This window comes from Trachurus trachurus (assembly GCF_905171665.1).
Source record: "Trachurus trachurus genome assembly, chromosome: 17".
NCBI lineage: Eukaryota > Metazoa > Chordata > Actinopteri > Carangiformes > Carangidae > Trachurus > Trachurus trachurus.
This window is the reverse complement of record NC_139900.1, coordinates 7,690,449-7,710,382: the sequence shown is the minus strand read 5'-3', so window position 1 is coordinate 7,710,382 and position 19,934 is coordinate 7,690,449. Positions and strand designations below refer to the sequence as shown.

The following is a 19,934-nucleotide window of genomic DNA, read 5'->3' as shown; positions in this document are numbered from 1 at the left end:
TTTTCCAGATGCAGAACTTTTTGGGCATTACAGAGAAGAAAATACTAAATCAGGTTGTTAAATCATTTACTACTTCAACACCACTAACCAGGCAGCACGAGGCTGTGGTTGTACCGGCCAGCCCCTGAGATATGGCTGGGCTTTTTTTTTTTTTTATGTGAGCAATACTCCTTTTCTTTGTAATTACATCCCTGGGCTGCTGGTAGAAATATTTTTCCCCCTCTCCAAATTGCCTGGTTGAATTTTTTCCTCCATCAGATTGGTCGTGAGGTGGAACTGTGTTTGAGGAGAACCAGGTGGATTTATTGTGGCTCTTCTACTTTTTCCAGAAACCAGTTTCCCTGAATGTTTTCATGACTGCTAATGTGCTACGATATGAGTATTTTTTACAGAGATTTAACTTTCTACCAGGCAGTGACGGTGTTTTCACTGTTTTATTACTGTTTTGGCTTTCTGGAGGAAACGCTAAGTGTTTGTGTGGAGGATTATTTTTTATTTCCCGTGTGGTGTAGAGACGGTGCTCACGCTGAGGGTCTTCAGACGGACAGTCAGTCTGGCTCCAAATAGGAGAGAATGACATCATCAAGATATCAGACATGGTCAATACTGGGTGGAGATGGCACACTCAAGGATTCATACACACACACACACGCACAGACACACACACACACACACACACACACACACACACACACACACACACACACACACACACACACACACACAGAGAAATGTAGGTCTAAAAACTTTAAACTCAAACACACCAACACCACATGCCATCCTGCCTCCATCATTTTGAAGCACACTCACACACACACACTAATCGCTCCTTGTTTTCTGTTGTTCAGTCTAATACCCCCCCCTCGCCCAAATGCCCCACGGGAGTTTCCCCCTGTGTGTCTGCGAGCTTGTGAGCCACATTACTCACAAATGGAAACGGATTTAGATAAAGTTACAGCCCCCAAAAAATCAAGAGAAGAAAATCTCCTCATTGGTAATTTAGACATTAAGGCTGTGGAGAGTCTGTTGGGGCTGGCCTGTTTGTTGTTTATTGTAAAATCATGAACATGTTAGATTTTTTTTGTTTTGGTTGTTGCCGCCAAATTAGAAAAAAAAAAAAAAAAAAAATCCCCAGTAGTAGTGAGTATTTTTTTTGGGGGGGGGGATAAAAGAGAGGCTTTGTGAAGCATCAAACAGCTGCTGATCTCACAAACGGCTGCAGTCATGTTGATCATGAATCAGAGGGAAACTCAGGACACCGACGAGCTGCAGATGTCCTAAAACGGAGATTTTCTAACCAGTCTTGATATTTTTTATGGCTTTAAAGGCTTTTAACTCAAAATTGAAATTTCTCATACTCATTATCTCCTCCCCCTCATGTGGACTAAGGGCTGGGAGAAGTTTCAGAGTCCTCCGTGGCTTCTCTGAGTTACAGCGGGGCTCCGTGCAGCACTGCATGTCCATATGACGGTTGAGAACGGAGCTCACTTTTCTTCGTCCAAAAAGACACACCAAAAAACATCCAAATACCTCCATGCTGCTCGTCTGTAATGTCCCTCTTGTATTGAAGCCCCGACATGAGAAATTGTTCAGAAAAAAATTTAATAAGTCTATATTTTAAGCTTGTTTGTAGCGGAAGCTCCCAGTGTCTCAGTTCACTGCTCTGCCGGTGTCAGTGCAAATCTCGCGCCATTTGCATTGACGCCCAGTTCACGGCTCCGCAAATTGCGCGAGATTCCGGCAGAGCAACACTGGGAGCTTCCACTACAAACAACATTAAAATATAGACTTATTTAATTTTTTTCCGAACAATTTCTCATGTCGGGGCTTCAATACAAGAGGGACATTACAGACGAGCACTATGGAGGTATTTGGATGTTTTTTGGTGTGTCTTTTTGGACGAAGAAAAAGTGAGCTCCGTTCTCAACCGTCATATGGACATGCAGTGCTGCACGGAGCCCCGCTGTAACTCGGAGAAGCCACGGAGGACTCTGAAAAATTTCAATTTTGAGTGAACTATCCCTTTAATGGATTGTAGGAGTTTAATGGATTGTAGGAGCCCGTTATGAACTCTGCGCACCATTGAATTCATTAAAATCTACACTGTAATGAAGTAGCACCTCTGCCGTACACACAACAGTATGAGCTCGATGAGTTCAAGTAATAAACGAGAAGTCGGGAAAGTTTAAAGGCGGCACATAAAAGAGCATGTGATCGTCTGATGAGGGCAACAATGTGAAGAGCTGTTAAACGGAGGAGGACATGCCCCCCGTTTGATTGCAGCATCATAAATACCGAACATCAGCGCAATAATTATTTTGACAACAGGATAATCTTGGATTAAAGTACATGTTCATTTAGCTCCGATCAAACACTTAATTCGGCTCCTGATTAGGACTCGATCACAGCAGGTCGCCCGCTGTTAAAACGTTTTGGTGTCTCCGAGCTCGAAGGCCCATTACGAAACGAAAACGAGACATAAATCCTCGTCATTAATGTGACATCAGTAATGCACTTACAGAGGAAGGGGGGGGATTCTGTGTTCATGACATTTCCTGAAAATTCATTAAAATAAATGCAGTTGAATCAGGACGGGCTGCTCAAAGTTCACTCAGCTAAAAAAAACTTTCATTTCCAAATATTGAGAAGATTTTATTTATGGGACAAGAATGAAATGATCCTCCTATAATAAAATATCTTTTCAAACGTCTCCACAGACACAGTTTGACGACAACAAGCCTGCTGCTGTGTTAGATGTCTCCTCCCACCGATTTGCTCGGGGTCCTGAGCTTTATTCATTGTTTGCTGTACAAATAGAAGAACTAATCCATCCCAACAATGTGACGATACCAATAACACGGCTCACAGACTCCTGACCTTGATTAAAATAGAAAAAAAAGGAATGAAAGAGGAGCTGAAAATAAGTGAACCAGTTTCCACACTGATACTTTGTTTGTTCTGACTCTTTTAACCGACTTTGACTTTGAGTCAACTTTATCTCAATAATTTCCTCAAGGTTTTTATCTTCATGCTATGTTTTAATCCATAAGAAGATATATTTGTGGTTTTAAGTACCGAAAACCACCTTGATAACAATGTATACCTTCTTTCTCAAGCTCTAGTAACAACAGGTCTGTGATTATTTCAGCAGATTTCAGAATAAAACACCCAGAGAAACCAAATCCTGCAAGTTCTTGGATGGATGGTGGGTCCAGGTGGTGAGGGGGTGGGGCTTAGTTGTGACATCACAAAGTGACAGGAAGTCCTGACGGCTGGTTTTAAGGCTGAATACAGGCTGTGTGCATTTCTCTGTGGACTGAGGCTTTGATACTTTCACAGTATTAATATAGAACCTAGAGCTGCTTTATAATCACACTACACATGGACATCTACCTTTATACTGTATGGAGCTTTAATACAAACATCTACCTTTATACTGTATGGAGCTTTAACACAAACATCTACCTTTATACTGTATGGAGCTTTAACACAAACGTCTACCTTTATACCGTATGGAGCTTTAACACAAACATCTACCTTTATACCGTATGGAGCTTTAACACAAACATCTACCTTTATACTGTATCGACTCGGAGATTTAAAATATGTCAGAAATGCCAACGATTCGTGAAACAGGTTTGGTTCTTTATTCTTGAACCTGCTGAGCGACATACAAGCTCCCCAAAAAAGCCTATAGTTAAATACTTTACAGTTTTCTAAACCAGAAAACGGTTAAACTAATATTTCTCACCACCTACATCTGCCCAGAGCGATCTGTATATAATAGGTTTGATTTATAGGCCCTGCATGGATTCCAACAGCGCCAGGCCCACCTTGTTTGCAGAGCTATTTAAAACGACTCCTTCTTTACGATCTAAATTAACAAGCCCTTAGAGATTTGGTGGGGAGGAAAAAAAAAAATCTAATAGTCAAAACAGTGAGTTTGGTTTTGAGTCCCTGCTGCTTCATGTGACGTTAACTTAACAGTAGGTCTTGCTTTAGTTTTTTTAGCCCCTCCCCTCTCTGAAGACTAAGGAGGCAAACAAGATGTAGCAGCCTGGGGCGACAGTAAACTTAAACCCTCGGTGGAAGAAAACAGAGTGATGATTGTGGTTTTCCAAAACAGACATAAAACAATGTGGAAATAAAGTCTTCACCCGCCTGCTCTCATTCCAACCCGAGAACTTCCAAATGACCCCGAAAAACCCACTGAGCCGTCCTCTCCCACATCCATAAAGGATTCCCCGGGGCAGAACATATATCTCTGCGCTGTAGCTCTTGGCCTTGATCCAGGGATTAGGAGTGGAAGAGGACCGGCCTGTCGCTCCTCATATACAACACAACTGACTCCGCCATATAGGAGCAGATGGTGGCTGACAAACCGCACCTTTAATATAACCTATCTCACGCTCAGCGCTCATACATAATCATTTGTATATACCGTATATATATATATATATATATATATATATATATATATATATATATATATATATATATATATATATATATATATATATATTTATATACACGACACGCTGATGAAAGGACGGCGTCAGTCTGATTTGAAATGATTGTGTGTCTGGTGAAACGGCAGCAGAGAGAGAATCCAAGAGGAGAGCTTTGTGTTTTCTGCCGCCCAATCAGCTAAGTGGAACGCAGCCGTGGATACTGCGCATTAAATTACAGCGGTTGTTTGAAGTGCTGACATCTCAGCAGCTAAAAACACAGAGAATAAAAACATTTACACAACTAAAATACATTTTTTTTTACCATCAATAAGGGACCCTAAACTCTGGAGGACCCCCGGGCAAAGACCACTAAACGACTCTAAATGCCTCACATGTCCACTATCTTTACGTTTGTTTGTCTGTAAATCTTTATTGTCCCCAAAGGACAATTTAAATACAGCCTAAAATACAGACAGAGACAGACATTTGTGAAACAATAAAAGACAAACAGGAGAGATCGTTGTGTGCAAAACAGCAGAATATACATGATTTTTTAGATTTCGTAAAAAAAAAAAAAAAATTTCCTCTAAAAAACCTCTACATCTTCCAATGTGCAGAGTTCACTGCTACAATTTACGGATGTTCCCTAAACATGTCATATGCTAGACGCCAACTACAACACAAATCACTGAGGGGTCCATCTCCCAGGTTTTAGCGCAGTCGTATAGTATCGTAATGGGAGGTTTAATAGTTGTCAACGCAAAATGTGATTTGATATGAGGGGCCACCGGGGGCCATGAGGGGCCCCTCTTCCCCAAACATTTACTTGGCTTTCTTACATCAAAAGGTCGGATTGGGAATAACTTCCCAGACGGTGCCTTCAGGTTCCTTACTTTGCCTTACTTGAGTCATGGCTTTTATTTTAAAAAGGAGCGAACCAGATCTCAGGATGGGAGACAGAGACAGTGTACTGTACGCGCTGCAGAACCAAACCAGATGTGACGTTACTGGAGTTGCTCTGTGACCTTCTACGTGTAAATGCCAAAGTCTGACAACACCTGACCTTGTTTCCTCAAACCGTAACTCACCAACGTATCGGGCCCATTCCTCAGTTATATAACGTCACCAGAGAGCAGCTGAACCGACGTCGAAGCCGCCGGATGATGATGATGATGAACATCTGCAAAGCGCTGCGGATCGCACACATGGACCAGGGATCAGTTTGTCAACTCACAAAACTAAGACGTGTTTAATTCACCGACAAGGTTGGCTTTCCTACAGGGCGTCTGCTGTGGTCTTTTCATGAATTTCAAATCTTTTTAAGGATTATGCACCACAAAAGCAAAATATTAACAAAGGCGGAGCTGCATTATTCACTACACTCTTGCGGCCCTGAGCCTTGAATCAATATCAAGTCTTCAGATCTTTATTATTTTACCTCATAGCAACTATTTCTTCAATAAAGTTGTGTTTAATGACCACAGATATCGCTGCAGAGCTGGAGCACTGGTTCCTTTCTGGGTCTCTGCAGGCAAAGTGGCGCTGACATTTGTGGTCTGCTGTTTGTGTGTGTGTGTGTGTGTGTGTGTGAAGTCTCCATGTGCACACACACACATTTGGTGGAAGCTAAACTAAACAGGGTTGTCAACAGGTGGGATGCAGACGGACGCAGTGTGTTGAGGTTTTTTTTCTCAGGTGTTGCGTCGACGTCTTCCACCGGAGGGGAAAAAAAACCAAAAAAAAACGTGGTGGCATCCGATCAAAAATCTGTCGGCGGGTATACGACGGAGGCCTGAAAGAGAGAGAGACGACCTGTTCTGCAGCGATAGCCAACGTCCTGCCTGTGGCTCTGATTCACACATTACAAGACAGACAGACAGAGAGAGAACAGCTGAGACGCTGCCGAGCTGGATTTTTCTCAGGTCTTTAACGGTTGGGGAAGAAAGAGGAGAAGTCACAGCTGTGAGTTGCTCCAACTCCAGGTTAGTCTGGCAGGAGAAAAAAAAAAAAAAAAAAAAAAAAAAAAAAAAAACGTCGAACAAGAAGACCACTTTTCCACACAGTCTTCCAGCTGAATAGTTCACTTCATGTACTTGGCTTTCCGATTGAATGTGTCAGACTTTAGAAGTCCCGCAGAAAATGAAAACACAAAGTCTGAAGCTTGAATCTGTTCAAATACAGAGAGAAAAAAAAGAAGAAAAAAAAAAAAAAAGAGATCTGATTCTGTGGATTCGACAAGCATCTTAATCAGAGCTGGTCTGCACAGTTCTGTGAGGAAATTAACCGGCGCAGAAGAATAAACACGACGCGATAATGTGTTAAATCATCAAACGGGGGCAGACGCCTGCTAATGTGAAAACAGAGGAGATAAACAGATTGAGAAACGCTTTAAGGTCAGATGTGTGGGATTAGATAAACATGGGAACGAGAGTGAAAAACAACACGGATGATGTCTGTTAGTAAGTGGATTATGGGGGATAATGATAGAGAAAGGCTTTTTTTCCCCCCGTTGATCCCATCACACAGTGTAAAAACACTGGCACCTACTGTTTCGGGTTCAGTTTTGCAAATCCAAGAAAATGATATTTAAACTCGTCTCTCCGTCTGTACTTGAAACAGTGTGAGTGTGTGTGTTTGTTGGATCCTCCTCCGTTTGGCGTTTCCCGTTTGGTCTTTGTGTGTGTTTTTTTTTTTTACGTGTCTGCTGCCAAACTGGGGCCCCTGTCAGAGGAGGCTCCGAGGCCCCTGAATAGACAGGAATGTTGGATTAATCTGGATGTTTGCTCAACACTGAGTCAAAGAGGAGCAGCGATTGAATTAATGGTTAAGTAAAGAGCGATGTAGCGACTTGCTATTCACGCCCTGGCTCGGGGAACAGCGCGCACACACAAACACATACACACACACACACAGTTTAGGCAACGTTTGTGGTAATTAATTATCAGCTTCAAGTTGCCTGGTGATACGTCCAACTGAAGCACAGAAGAAAGTGGTGTGATAAATGCTGCAGGCTGCACGGACAGTGTGGGAAAAGCTTCAGACTGCACAGCTATGTAACATCTTATAATGAATGTGTTGGCAAACAGGTACTCAATTAGTCTTAGTTCAAAATTAAAGGACCAGTGAGTCAGATTTAAAGGGATCTCATGACGGAAAATTACAAATATTTATGGTTATCTTTTCATTAGTGTAAAAATTACCCAACACTTAGAACACTCCGAGATAAAATGTGCCGATTCGTACATATTTCGACCGGATGAATTAGTAAACAGATGATAAAGGTGCTGGTTGGCTAAAGTTTTCAAGATATTTCAAGTTAAAGGTTTATAATCTATACACAGAGGGGTTTATTTGCCTCATAACTTCAGAAGTACAGAGCAGAGATGGGGACTCGAGTTTGCGACTCGAACTCGAGTCGCACTTAAGTCGCACCCACAGAGACTTCAGACTTGACTTGGACTCGTGCCCAAAAGACTTCAGACTCGACTCGGACTCGTGTTTTGAGACTCGTGAACAATCTTTATTTTTTTTTTGGCTCATGCCTCCCTCCTGACAGGACGACCGACAATCTATTTTTTTTCTTTCTTTCTTTTTTTTTTTTTTTTTTTTTGCCGTTAACACCACTAGCGGAGCAGCGCCACATGGCCGGTAACGTTATTCAGATGGAGGTTAGATCTTCATATTGAACTCCTACAGAGTGCAGCCCAACACCAGTGTCTAAAGAGAGAGGAGCAGCAGAGCTCCTCTGACAGCGCAGTCAGCTGTGGGTGAGTGACAGGCGACTGTGAACTGGCTTTTTAAAAAAAATTTAATAGCGGCACCGTCCGTAGCCTACATGCACAACGCCCGTTTGTTGTGAAACTTTCCTTCACGGGGACTAGCTGCTGAATAACGGGCACATATCAGGCTATTGTAGGCTAAATCGTCCTGTTTATTTATGTTTTTGCTGCGAAATATGACTGAAGGCTCGTATGGAAGTCTGTACGTGTCGACACGCCCCCATGAGTTGACGGAGCTAATTAAAAAAATAATAACAACGATGCGGATCCAGAAAGGTTTTGCTGCACATAAAGATGTGAGCTATACCACCCAGATCTAATGACCTATAATTAACAGCCTAAATCATTTTCCATGTTGTTCATCTGGGTTTTCTGAATTCAACAAAGCAAAAAAAAAAAAGAGAAAAGGCCAGTGCAGAGGGGCAGAGCAGCCTTGATTCTTTCTTGACTCAGAAAACAGTTTCCTTTAAAGGAAAGCTTTCATTGTGTGTTTTCTTCATATTGCATTGCAATATCCTGTTTAAAGTGATCATATAATAAACAACTAATCAATACTGTATAGATAAAGGAGTGATAATAACCTACAGTAAATGCTTTGAATCTCTTAGATATAGCTGTGCAGTATCTTTAGTAGACTGGATAGCAGCAGATGATAAAGGGTCATTACAACCAGAAGAGACAGGAGACTTTTATTTTTTAGAGACTTGAGACTTGACTTGGACTCGTGACCAAAGACTTGAGACTTGATGAAGTCTCACCCCTCAAAGACTTGAGACTTGACTTGGACTCGTGACCAAAGACTTGAGACTTGACTTGGACTTGCAAAAAAAGACTTGTGAACATCTCTGGTACAGAGTAATGAAAATGGTACCACATGGAAGTTTGTAAATGTATCTTCACTTTGAGACTAATTGTTATTATTATATATTTATATAATTATTACCTAACTGCTGTATCTTTGAAACTGGAGCCATAGGACTTAATTTTCCTTTATTGGTGACCCGGTTCAGGTTAAATTTAGTACTTTTGTTTCGTAAGGTTTTCACTTTTTTACATCAAATTTATGTTTTTTTTAATGCTGTTTGATTACTGTTTGTTTTTAATCCCTGCTGTAGCATCGTGGTCCAGAAACACCGAGCTACACCACCTACAGTGAAGGCCACTGTGGGTTAATTCACCTGCATGAGAGTGGAGGAGTCTCCACTTCAACATTAGTCGCCTTAAATCCTCCACACTGATCCTTTAACTCTTCTTTTATCTCTGTTTCATTCTCTTCAAACTCCCGTGAGAAACTTCCGGCTCATCACCTACTAAATCTTCCACAGCTCCTGCCTTCACCTGCCTGCAGCCTGGGTGTAGCCAGTTTATCACAACTAGTTTGCTTCAAAACAGCAAGATGGAAACAATGTGGATAAGAAAAGACTTTATTGTGTACCATTTGCATCTGTCTTTTGCTTTAGTCGAGTTAACATTTGAAACACTAAACTAAAAGAAGCTAAAAAGCTGCATGGAGCTGAGAGCGACTCACATGCGGCACCTTTAATTTTAATAATTGTCTCATTTATATACAGTAAAGTGCATATTCCTACATAAATGCATGTTTTAATCAGATTACCATAAACTAACTGACACGCACACAGAGCCTGCAGTGCAGATGCTGTTTCAGGAGAGGAGCACTGGGCCGTTTCTGTGGCTGTAGGCAGAATATATCATAGCTGCCGTGTGAGTGTGTATGTATGTATGTATACATAGTGTACAGGGAAGCATGGCTCCTTTCTGCCCCGGGGGTCGCCATCCAGGTTAATCCAGCCCTCACAGAGACTTACAGGAGGAGGCTGGTGTGCAGCTGCATATACCTGCCATCACTCTTTATCTGCAAGAAACCCACACCTCTGACCTGTCACTCTCACTCAGCAAATACACACACACACGCACACGACACAAGCACCGGTGCAGATATACACACCACTAAACAATACGTGCATGAAGTCAAGTGTAAATGCAAACTGACACTAACACACACACACACACACGGTGCCTTAATCGGCCTGTGAGGCGGCTGCTTTCTGTCTGTCTGTTTGTTTGTCTGCGTTGTTGCCGTTTCCTGTGTGTTTGTGATACAACACGACCGCGCTCGCTCCCTCTGCGGCCTCGTATTCCCCCGGTGGAGATGAAATGTAATGGAGCCGATTCAATAAGAAGCGCTCTCTTTCTTTCTCTCTCTCTCTCTCGCTGCCTCCTTGGGAAACGCAGAGAATCAAATCACACCCAAATCCCTCAGAGCCTTCCCAGCATTCACTGCTGCCTTCTTGTAGCTGGGAGGAGGAGGGATGGGATGGAGTGTGACGCAGCAGAGTTGAGGAGCTAAAACAGGTTATTTGAAAACGCATGTTTTACAGTAAGTGAACAACGCAGCTTATTAGCACTTGAGAAAGATGGATGATGACGACTGGAACTGGCAACCCGTTCTCCGCTTGTTATCTGCTGTGGTTTTTACATTTCAGTCCCTGTTTTAAAGGGAACTGAGGAAAAATAATAATGACACGGTGACAAATGTTACCAGATGATTCAACCATTCACTGGGACTTCAGTGAGAAATATTATTTTAGCTGTAACGACAAAAAAAAAAGACAAAGCTTTGGACAATATTTTGCTTGGCATGAAGAAAGAAAGAAAGAAAGAAAGAAGGAAAGCAAGACCAGCGATGTCCCGGCAGCAAGGTTACACTATTTGGTTGGAAGCCAAAACAGAAACACTTAAAAAAAAAAAAAAAAAGCGACTGTTTGCAACCTGATCCACCGTACCACCCACACAACACAACACAACACAACACAACTTCCAGTTTATTGTCCTGTTCAAACAAGCAGTCGTGAATAAGAAGAAAACAAGACACGTCGTCGAAGCGTCTTCTCATCCTGAGAGTAGATGTTGGGTGAGCTGGGACGCGAGAAGAAAGAGCTGGATGTTGTTTCAGGAAGCGAAGGAGCAGCTTCACGGCTCCTTAAAGATGACGGTTCCCAGAGAGAGTTTCCAGCCTCTTTAAGTTGTTGTTTTGTTTTTAAACCTCTGCAGTTAAATTGAATTTTCTGACAGTGTGATGTCTGAAGGAGAGAGCAGGCAATTAAACATCGACTCCACTGGATATTTATGCAGCTGCGTCGTCTCCCCCCCTGAAGACCGCTAACGTGCCGCGGCGCTAAGAAAAGTGCAATTGTACGTTTCACATTTGCCCCAGGAGGAAGCGAGAGACCACAGGGGTGGCGTGACTCTGTTATGTTCATCAGGACGCTGAGGAAACTGGTTGGTCTTGTTGTTCAGGACGTTGGATGGAGGGAGGAAAGGAATGTCCTCTTGGCCATGACACTGATATATTGATGATTATTAGTTGTGTCACACTGAAGCTCCTGAATTCTTCCAACAACAGAGTTACAGTTCATCTGTTGGATGTAGTAAACACTTGGTGAATGTCATGGTTGCATCATCTAAGACCACCGTGATACATTATATTCATGTTTTAATCAAATATTCTTACAACATTAATAATAAAACAGTGCAGTGTTACGCAATTAAAACTTTTAATTAAAAGTGTTAGCTACAAGTTTAATTGTACAGGTTGCCAGGTAACGCCTCACGTGACATCAACGTACTAATGCTGTTGGCGCAGAGATCATTTCATGTCGACATTGCCAACGTAACGTTTGGACTCGTCTAAATTTACAAAACAATTTATAGCCTACTATTAAAAAAAAACATTATTCTGCACCCCTCTAGACGTTCTGTGGATGTATTATTTTAGAAAAATTCATCATTTTGATGAAAAAGTTGTAGCTATAACCTTTAAGTCAACAAAATATGAACATCCCTCCATTTCTAGATGTAAAAAATGTTAATTCAAGGATCAATTATTAGTCCAAAATCAATATCCTGAGTGAAATTCACAACATCTGTATCATATTATTCTATATATATGTATATGTTATCTCTGCTATGACTCACTGGCTTCTGATTATCACTGCAGTTTTCAATCTCAGCGTCTCAAACTGCTGATGAACTTCATAGCATTTACTGTCTAATACAAGTTTGTAACCAGAGCTGCTTCGTTATCTGAAAACACACTTCACTTTCTTCATGTTCTCATGATCTCATGCTCTGTTATTTTAAAGCATTTTTCCCCCCCCATGTGCATTGCTTTAGTTTTTTTGCGTTGTGCGTGCTTCGCTGTGCACTTTCCATTCATCATTGTTCTAAATTGTGCTTGTGTTTGCAGTTTGAAGCGCTGCGTAACCTCGCGACGATAGGTGTCATATAAATAAAGACTGCTGTTATTATTGTTATTATGATTATGTAATATTCTAAAGCTCACAAATCTCCCAGCTGCAGCTGTGTGACCCCCTCCATTGCAGCGTGAGTCATAATCTTGTGACAATCACAACATGGCGGTAGCGCGAAACAACAAGACCATACAAAGCGCTAATGTGAAAGCGTGGCCTTCTTAAAAAGCCATATCATGCTCGATTTGGGTCACGAAATGGGCATAAAATACAATAAACGCCGCAGATTGAAGCGGTTAAACTCGAACGCGAGGCACGAAGCAAACGGAATCTAAAGATGTTCGGTGTTAGCGTAGGAGGAAAGTTTCGATGGACGTTGTTATTCTTTGATTAAATCTCCACGGCTCTTAAAGCTCTGATATCAATTTGAGCTGCCATTCGAGTCCCATAATAACAAATACTCCCTCACTCCTCCTGTGCCTGGCATGGCAGGGTCTAATTCACTTCCTGTGCAGTAGAAGGAGGGTGTTGGGAGGTATGTGTGTGTCTATGTGTGTGTGAGAGGGGGGCAGAAAGGACACAGGAAACACACTTCCTGCTTTTCTCAGGAGGTATATTTTTCTTACTCCTTGTCCCCGGCACCTCGGCCGCTGTAATCAAAGCCTTCTGAACAGAGCAGGAGTTTCACCTCTGGGGCAGCGTGTCCCCCCCCATGAGGAGCAGAGATACTGTACACAGTGTGAAAATAACACCGAGCAGCTGCTGTGTCCAACCACAGGCAGGACATTATTCAAGCAGAATAATATTTGCGCTCTAAAAAAAAAAAGGCCGCAGCCCCCGACCGAAGGCCAAAACAAAAGAATTATTGAGACCTGTTGCTGATATTAATTGAGGAGAGCGATTATTGCCTCTGCCTCATTTCTCTCTGCGGTGGAAGTGAAATGAAATGCAATAATGAGACGCGTCTCTGAGGAGCAGTGGAACAGTTAGAGTGCAATGAAATGCACCGCTGAAGTTAAACGGCCGCGGTTATCCCTCGAATGCTGGATACTTAATTGTCCAATAACTTATTAATTATTTTCCAGACAAAACTAATTCATCGTTTCACCTGTTAATATAAACAAACAGTCCAGAGACTCATCGTTGTTCCCACTGCTGAGGATGATGATCTCAGCGTTGCTTGTTCTTCTCCAACCCGTAGAAACCAGTTGATAGCACAAAAATATTTCTAAATATTTCCAAATCTAGGACTAGTAAACACTTTAAATGTGTTAGGGGAGGCAGCGTTCTGGCAAAACATGTTGGTATACAACTAAAACCATCACATATTGGACTGAGGCAGGGTGGTTATTGAGCGCAGACGCTATAAACTTTAATAAGATGATGATTCGAGTTTCAATCATGAGTGAATTCCTCCTCCTAATTATATATAAAGCTCCCTGTAAGAGCAGATTTGATATTAATTAAAGCATTGGCTTAACTTCTATACACTCCCTGTACGTAATGCTGCTGCGTTATCTTCTGCATATACCTCAATGCAGAGCTGCATCAAGGGTGCAACAAAAAAAAGAAAAAGAAAATCATAGTGACAACAGCAGCGGCATGAATTATGAATCGATACGAGCTCTTGAAGTGCACACAGGCTGCCGGGGCCATCTGGGGATGCCTGAAAAACCGCGACGGAGACAAAACCCATCCACTCAGCCGTGGATGTACCCGGCTGCACCGCGCTGCAGGCTTCCCTCCATCGGCTTCCAGTTCCCTTGAACGCATCTCGGAGGGCCACGAAACTCGACATCCGATCGATCGGAGGAGGATTTGGGAGCGACTCAGCAACACAGAGCTGCTGCGACACAGGATCTGGCTCCTGTCGCTGCACTGGACTCTGCTCTGGTGTTTAAGTTTCATAACAACACATTGGCCCACGTGAACGAATACAAAGTGAATGCAGAAGGAATCTCGACGCAGGGCCGAGGCGATTCATTCAAAGTGACTGACGGCTGTCGATCACCGGCTCGGTCGGACCACACCGTCGACAGAAAAGGCGGCGAAATGGAGAAAGGCAGCAACAAGGTGGAATCAACAAGAGTGAAAGGAACGACTGAAAGAAAGAAAGGTAGAAAGGTCAAACGGGGCAGAAAGAGAGACAGGTATTCAAAGGTTTCCATTCACTCACTGCCTCCCCAGTGTAATCCCCCCCCCCCTGCCCCCCCTCCAATCCCCACACACCCCCCTCACCCCCCCCTCCTCCCCCTGAGACCGGCGCATTGTGTCCAGCAGTCGGCGAGCTGACATTTACCACCTGCCTTCTGTTGCTGTGATTATTTTCTCCTTCCAGGTGTGATAGCCAGACCGCCATCGCTCCACAACAACGCTGCCGCACAGTTACCAGTGTTGGGAATGTGAAGCGGCGGGCTCAGGCCCACACACACACACACACACAGAAACCCCTCCTCTCCCCCCCCACGCCACGAAAATACCACCACTGGGTTGTTGCTTTTGAATTAGGAGGCAAAAGGTTGCTGAACTGTGAACGGCAGCTCGTCACCTGGTCTGAACGGAAACGGCATCTTGAATGGGATTGTGGCTCCAGTGGAATTTCATTAATGTCACCAGGTAATTAATTCTCCTTTTTTTTTCTTTCTTTCTTTTTTTCCCCCCCAAAAGAAAGACAGAGGGTGTGAAAGGGAAAAGAAAACGTGACAGAAGCCGCAGCTCATCAAGGAAATAGAGAGCCTATAAGCAGGAAGTAACGTCGCCATGGGACCTCAGTTTGGAAAAAGTCTCCATGTAAGTGAACAGGAGTCAAAATTTTATTTCGTGATCCGACTGAATTGTGTCATGAGAAAAAAATATGACCTCTACCTGTTTAAAACCTGTTTTTTCTCATGACACAATTCAGTCGGATCACAAAATAAAATTTTGACTCCCGTGGCGACGTTACTTCCTGCTTCTGCTTCGGCTCTTCACTATGAGGAAAGTGATCTTTAGAAACAGACTCCGCCCCTACCTGTCTGCGGATGGAGGCCGCTCGGTGCGGGCCTTGCTGACTTGGGTGTAGAGGGAGTCGGAGTGCTGGTGCTGGTGGTGCGGGTGGTGGACGTGGGGGTACTCGTCCCGGGGGCTGTGCGGCCGGCTGTGGCCGCTGTCCACCGAGCTGTTCAGGGGGTTGATGCCGGCGTACGGGTGCTCCTCCTCCGACGACCTCTCCAGCGTTCGGTTTATGTCCAGAATCTCGGCGTAGTCCCGCTCCCGGGCCTGGCGCTCCCTCAGCTCCCTGGTCTTGGCCTGGATCCTGGGGAGGAAGATGATGGAGGACATTTTTATTTTTTTTAATTTTATTTCTCTACCATTATTTCTTTACTTTGTTTAAATTATTGTTAGGTCAAGGTGAGGTCATTCTATAAGCCTTTTCGGGTTTCCCACCTCACCTGCACATGTTTTCCTATCTTCCTCCCTACCAAGAGAGATATGCAAATGCATTTGTTCTATTTTATATGTGCAAATAAATAAAGTCTATAAAAAATGTTTAAAATCCAGATTTTCTAGCTGAAATGTTCACATTATATCAAAATAAATACAGTTCTGTGCAGCTCCAGGCTCCATCCATGTGTTATTGTTGCTTTTATGCATCAAGGACAAACACAAGTACACATGTTCTTTACTGCGTTATCCTTGGCAAACATGTTGCTTCTTCTTGTTCTTCTTCTCCAGAAAATACAACCTTTACAGTCCCTTTACTTACAGACGGTCCTCTCCATATTGACTTGGCCAAGTGGAGACAAAGCTTGAGCTCAGGCCTTTTAAAGAATATTATAACAAGAGGTGTATTGTATTATACAAACATTTCAAGGTCTGAAATTGTCTCATTTGTTCATGTTTGGCCTCAGTTAGCGGAGTGAAGAGGTGCTGACGTCCTGAGCTACAGCAGCTGCTGCTGCTGCTGCTGCTGCTGCTGCTGCTAATGATCCGGCTCAATTCAAATCTACAAGTAGGTTAGCTACATACTAACTAAACTCGAGCCTGCAGTCAGATTAGGAGGATTAATATGCTACCTGCAAGTCTGAACTATCATTTATATTGATAACGGCGCAGAAAATAGTCACATAAAAGAAATACTGCTGCAGGAAAAAGCAGATTGAATTACATATTTAGCGTTTGTACATGAAATTGAATGAACGGCGGTGAAATCGTTCATGAATCATGGTTCAAAGTCTTCCAGTCTGTGAGGTAAAACCTTCTACACTGTGGAGCTGCTGTAAATCTCCAGTGTCACATTAACAAAACACCAGACGTAACATCTGCAACGGATTGTTTATTGTGCCTTTTTAGCTTTCCATTACAGAGGAGAGAAGATGTGGAGTCTATTATTTATGCCCCTCCACCCGCCCACCCCACGCCAATGAATAATACCATAAACATTGTATAATAGTCTCTAGCCCCCTCAACACCTTGAACAAAGAAAACACTTTGTATTCACAGAGTGCTGCGAATGTATAGCTGCTATGCTTTTCTCTTTCAAACACACAAACACACACACACACCTCTGATACCTTCCTGTCTCCCACAGCTAGGAACTAAAAACACACAGAAATCACACATGCGCTCTTTCTCTTCAAGCCATTATCTTGTGAATAACTGGCAACACCATTTTCGACAGCAGGGGGTGGGGTAGGGTGGGGTGGGGGTGGGGAGGGGGGGCTACTACCTATTGCGAAGCCCCATAATTACAGCCATGCCAATTATCAGAGCTTTACAACTACCAATTATCATACTGCTCTCTTTTCTCCCAGGCCCCTTTTTAATGGCAGCGAGAAAGCGAATGGGACAGCGGCGGCGGCGGCAGCAGTGGCGGCGAGGCAGGGGGTGCGACTTCACTGAACACACAGCGGGCTGAAATCTGAAATGCCTTCCTCCAGAAAAATTTGCATGCTGTGCATAACGAAACAATAAGTCTGATAAGGAGAGCTCGCCGTCGGAGGGGAGCGCCATGTGAGTTTAAAAAAGAACAGAAATGAGAGGGATTTAGTTCAGAAACACCTAAATAGGACTCCTAATGAACTTGATGACTAACGGCGCCCTCGCTGAACCCCCGGACGAGGGGGTAACAATCGCTTTTTAGCAAAAAATGTTACACTCAAGTCCAACAACTCCAACCTGTGTCAGATGAAAGCTTGTGGCCTTGCACACTGAGTCTGTAGCCTACTATTTGTGGACTCAGCAATTATCTAATGATGCAGAAGGAAGCAGGGCCCTTGAGGGATCTATCTTTAAACCCAGAGGAAAAACTGTGTTTTCCATCAGAGAAAGCGGCAGCAGGAGTGGGAGCAGCTACTGATTGTATACACAAGCGCAGTGGCTGATAAGATAAGGCCAGACAGACATACCAATCCAGCCGCCTGGCCTTCGCCGCCGTGCAGACCCCTTTCCATAGCGAGGCCCTGGACGGGGTCAGCGGGGCCAGTTTCTGAGTGAGGAAGGATGCAAGCTTTGAACCAGTTGCGTTATAGTATATATGTGACAAAAAGACACAATCTGAAATCTAAAGAGTTGAAGTGCTGAGACAATAAGAGCAAGGACGGCAACGTACTGTACAGTACAAACAGACCTGAGACACTGTACTGTGTATGCGCTGCAATGGGTTTTCTGTTGATCTGTTGATCAATGGATAAATTATTGATTAGGTTTGTTGCAGTTTGTTGGCACTCTTAACATTTTAATTTCATTATTGTTGCATTTACAAGACAAGAAGTTGTAACACGTCCTCTCAGGTCAGGTTGGAGGCCACAGTGAGTCGACAAGACGGGCCAGAGCTAGCTGGTTAGCATGCTATCATTAGTAGCATAAAAGACATTGTTGTCTTTCCACTGCTGGAGACAGCTGTCGATGAGTAAAAGGAGTGAAGTTTGATGGTGAAAAGTTTGTGTACATTTATAACAGCAGCTAATGCTAACACTGGCTATGTAGCAATAGCAAAACTAGCAAAACAAATGGCTCCTTTAAAATGAATAAACAAAAAAACAGTAAGTCAGTGATTCTCAACTCCTGCTGTCACATACTCTACCAAAAATATCTAAATAATACACATTGGTATTTATCACTGGCATGTTATCAATCACTACATACTCTACACACAAATTAAGTTAGCAGAGCAATATGTGATAAGAAGTTGTGTTGTTTGACCTACAGGTTTTTGGGAAATAACTTGCATGAAGAGCTTGGTGACTTTATATACATGTGAAAAGGTACTTTAGTATATTGTTTGAATGTCTTTCAAAATCTTTTTTTGTGCAGTAGAGCTGTGCCACAATTAGCCCAAGCTGCCATTCTCTGTGAAGACCTCAAACTTTTAAACCACTTTTAACAGGAAGTAACTGTCAACATGGGTTTTCCGTCCACCAGACAAAGTCTCTCTATCCACGTCAACATGACAAACACTTAACAAGCAAAATGGCTAAAACTGGTCCACAGATACAACAGCATTGATTGAAATGGGAGAGGAAGGAAAACCACACTTGGCCTGATCATTAACCTCTCAGTCCCAAAATATTTGTGTAAGGAAAACTCTGTTTTCTCTCCAATGACTAACCTTGATGAGAGATGAAAATACTCTCAGCGTGAAGGGTACATTGTTAAAAAAAAAAAAATCAACATTAGAGTGAGAATAGAGTCAGATGTTAAACAAAGGAAAGTGCAGAGCAGAGAGAGAGAAAGCAGATAAAAGGGTATAGAAACGGCAGGATGGCACATTATGGTGGAAGAAAGGTGTTTGACGAGTGACCTTTCTACCACATCGAGCCAGAACAATGGTCCATTATGTGCTATTCTGCCCGCTGTGTAATAAACCTTCCTTTTAGCGGTAATGCTGACATAACTGATAGACCACAGAGAAAGGCAGGAAGTACATGAAGGGAGAAAGTCCGGCGGGATAAGATGGCTGCTGAAAAATCCTTTTTGGATTGATATCTGGAAATGTTTTATGGTTTTTAGGGGAGGGAGGAAGAAACTTTAACCACATCTGAAGCACTCGCTGCGTTCTTCAAGGGGGGAATACTGCAGAGTTTTTTAAACATTCATATCCAGGTCAAGCCAGCTATGCAGAAGTAAGTTTGGACGTTTTTAGGAATGTGACTTTTTTTTTTTTCCTATGTGGCACTTAAATTGTGAGGGAAATACATCTCACAAGAGCCGATGCTCAGCAGCAGCAGCAGCAGCAGCAGAGTCTGGGTCAAGGGAAGTTCACTGGGACAAATGAGTTGGTGCATGGTGCAGTACACTGGCTGCCTCTTAAAACACAAACTGAATTCATGCACTGACTGATGTGCTCAGTGCTGTGTGCTTTGTGTACAGAACGCTCTGGCAAAGGAGAGTGTTATGTTGGCCGGTTGGTTATGATTTTTTTTTTTTTTGCCACAATACAGGCCAATATCATC

General features: G+C 43.0%; 1 protein-coding gene across 5 annotated transcripts in view; it reads right to left on the bottom strand.

Moving 5' to 3' along the window:
* The window catches only part of pard3ab (par-3 family cell polarity regulator alpha, b), a 296,671-nt gene that overhangs the window by 54,052 nt on the left and 222,685 nt on the right, over positions 1-19,934 (bottom strand). For all 5 annotated transcript variants that reach the window (XM_083990939.1, XM_083990941.1, XM_083990940.1 and 2 more), the window contains one exon: positions 15,512-15,796. In XM_083990939.1, coding sequence (XP_083847065.1) covers positions 15,512-15,796 — 285 coding nt within the window. The remainder of the gene's footprint in view (positions 1-15,511; positions 15,797-19,934) is intronic.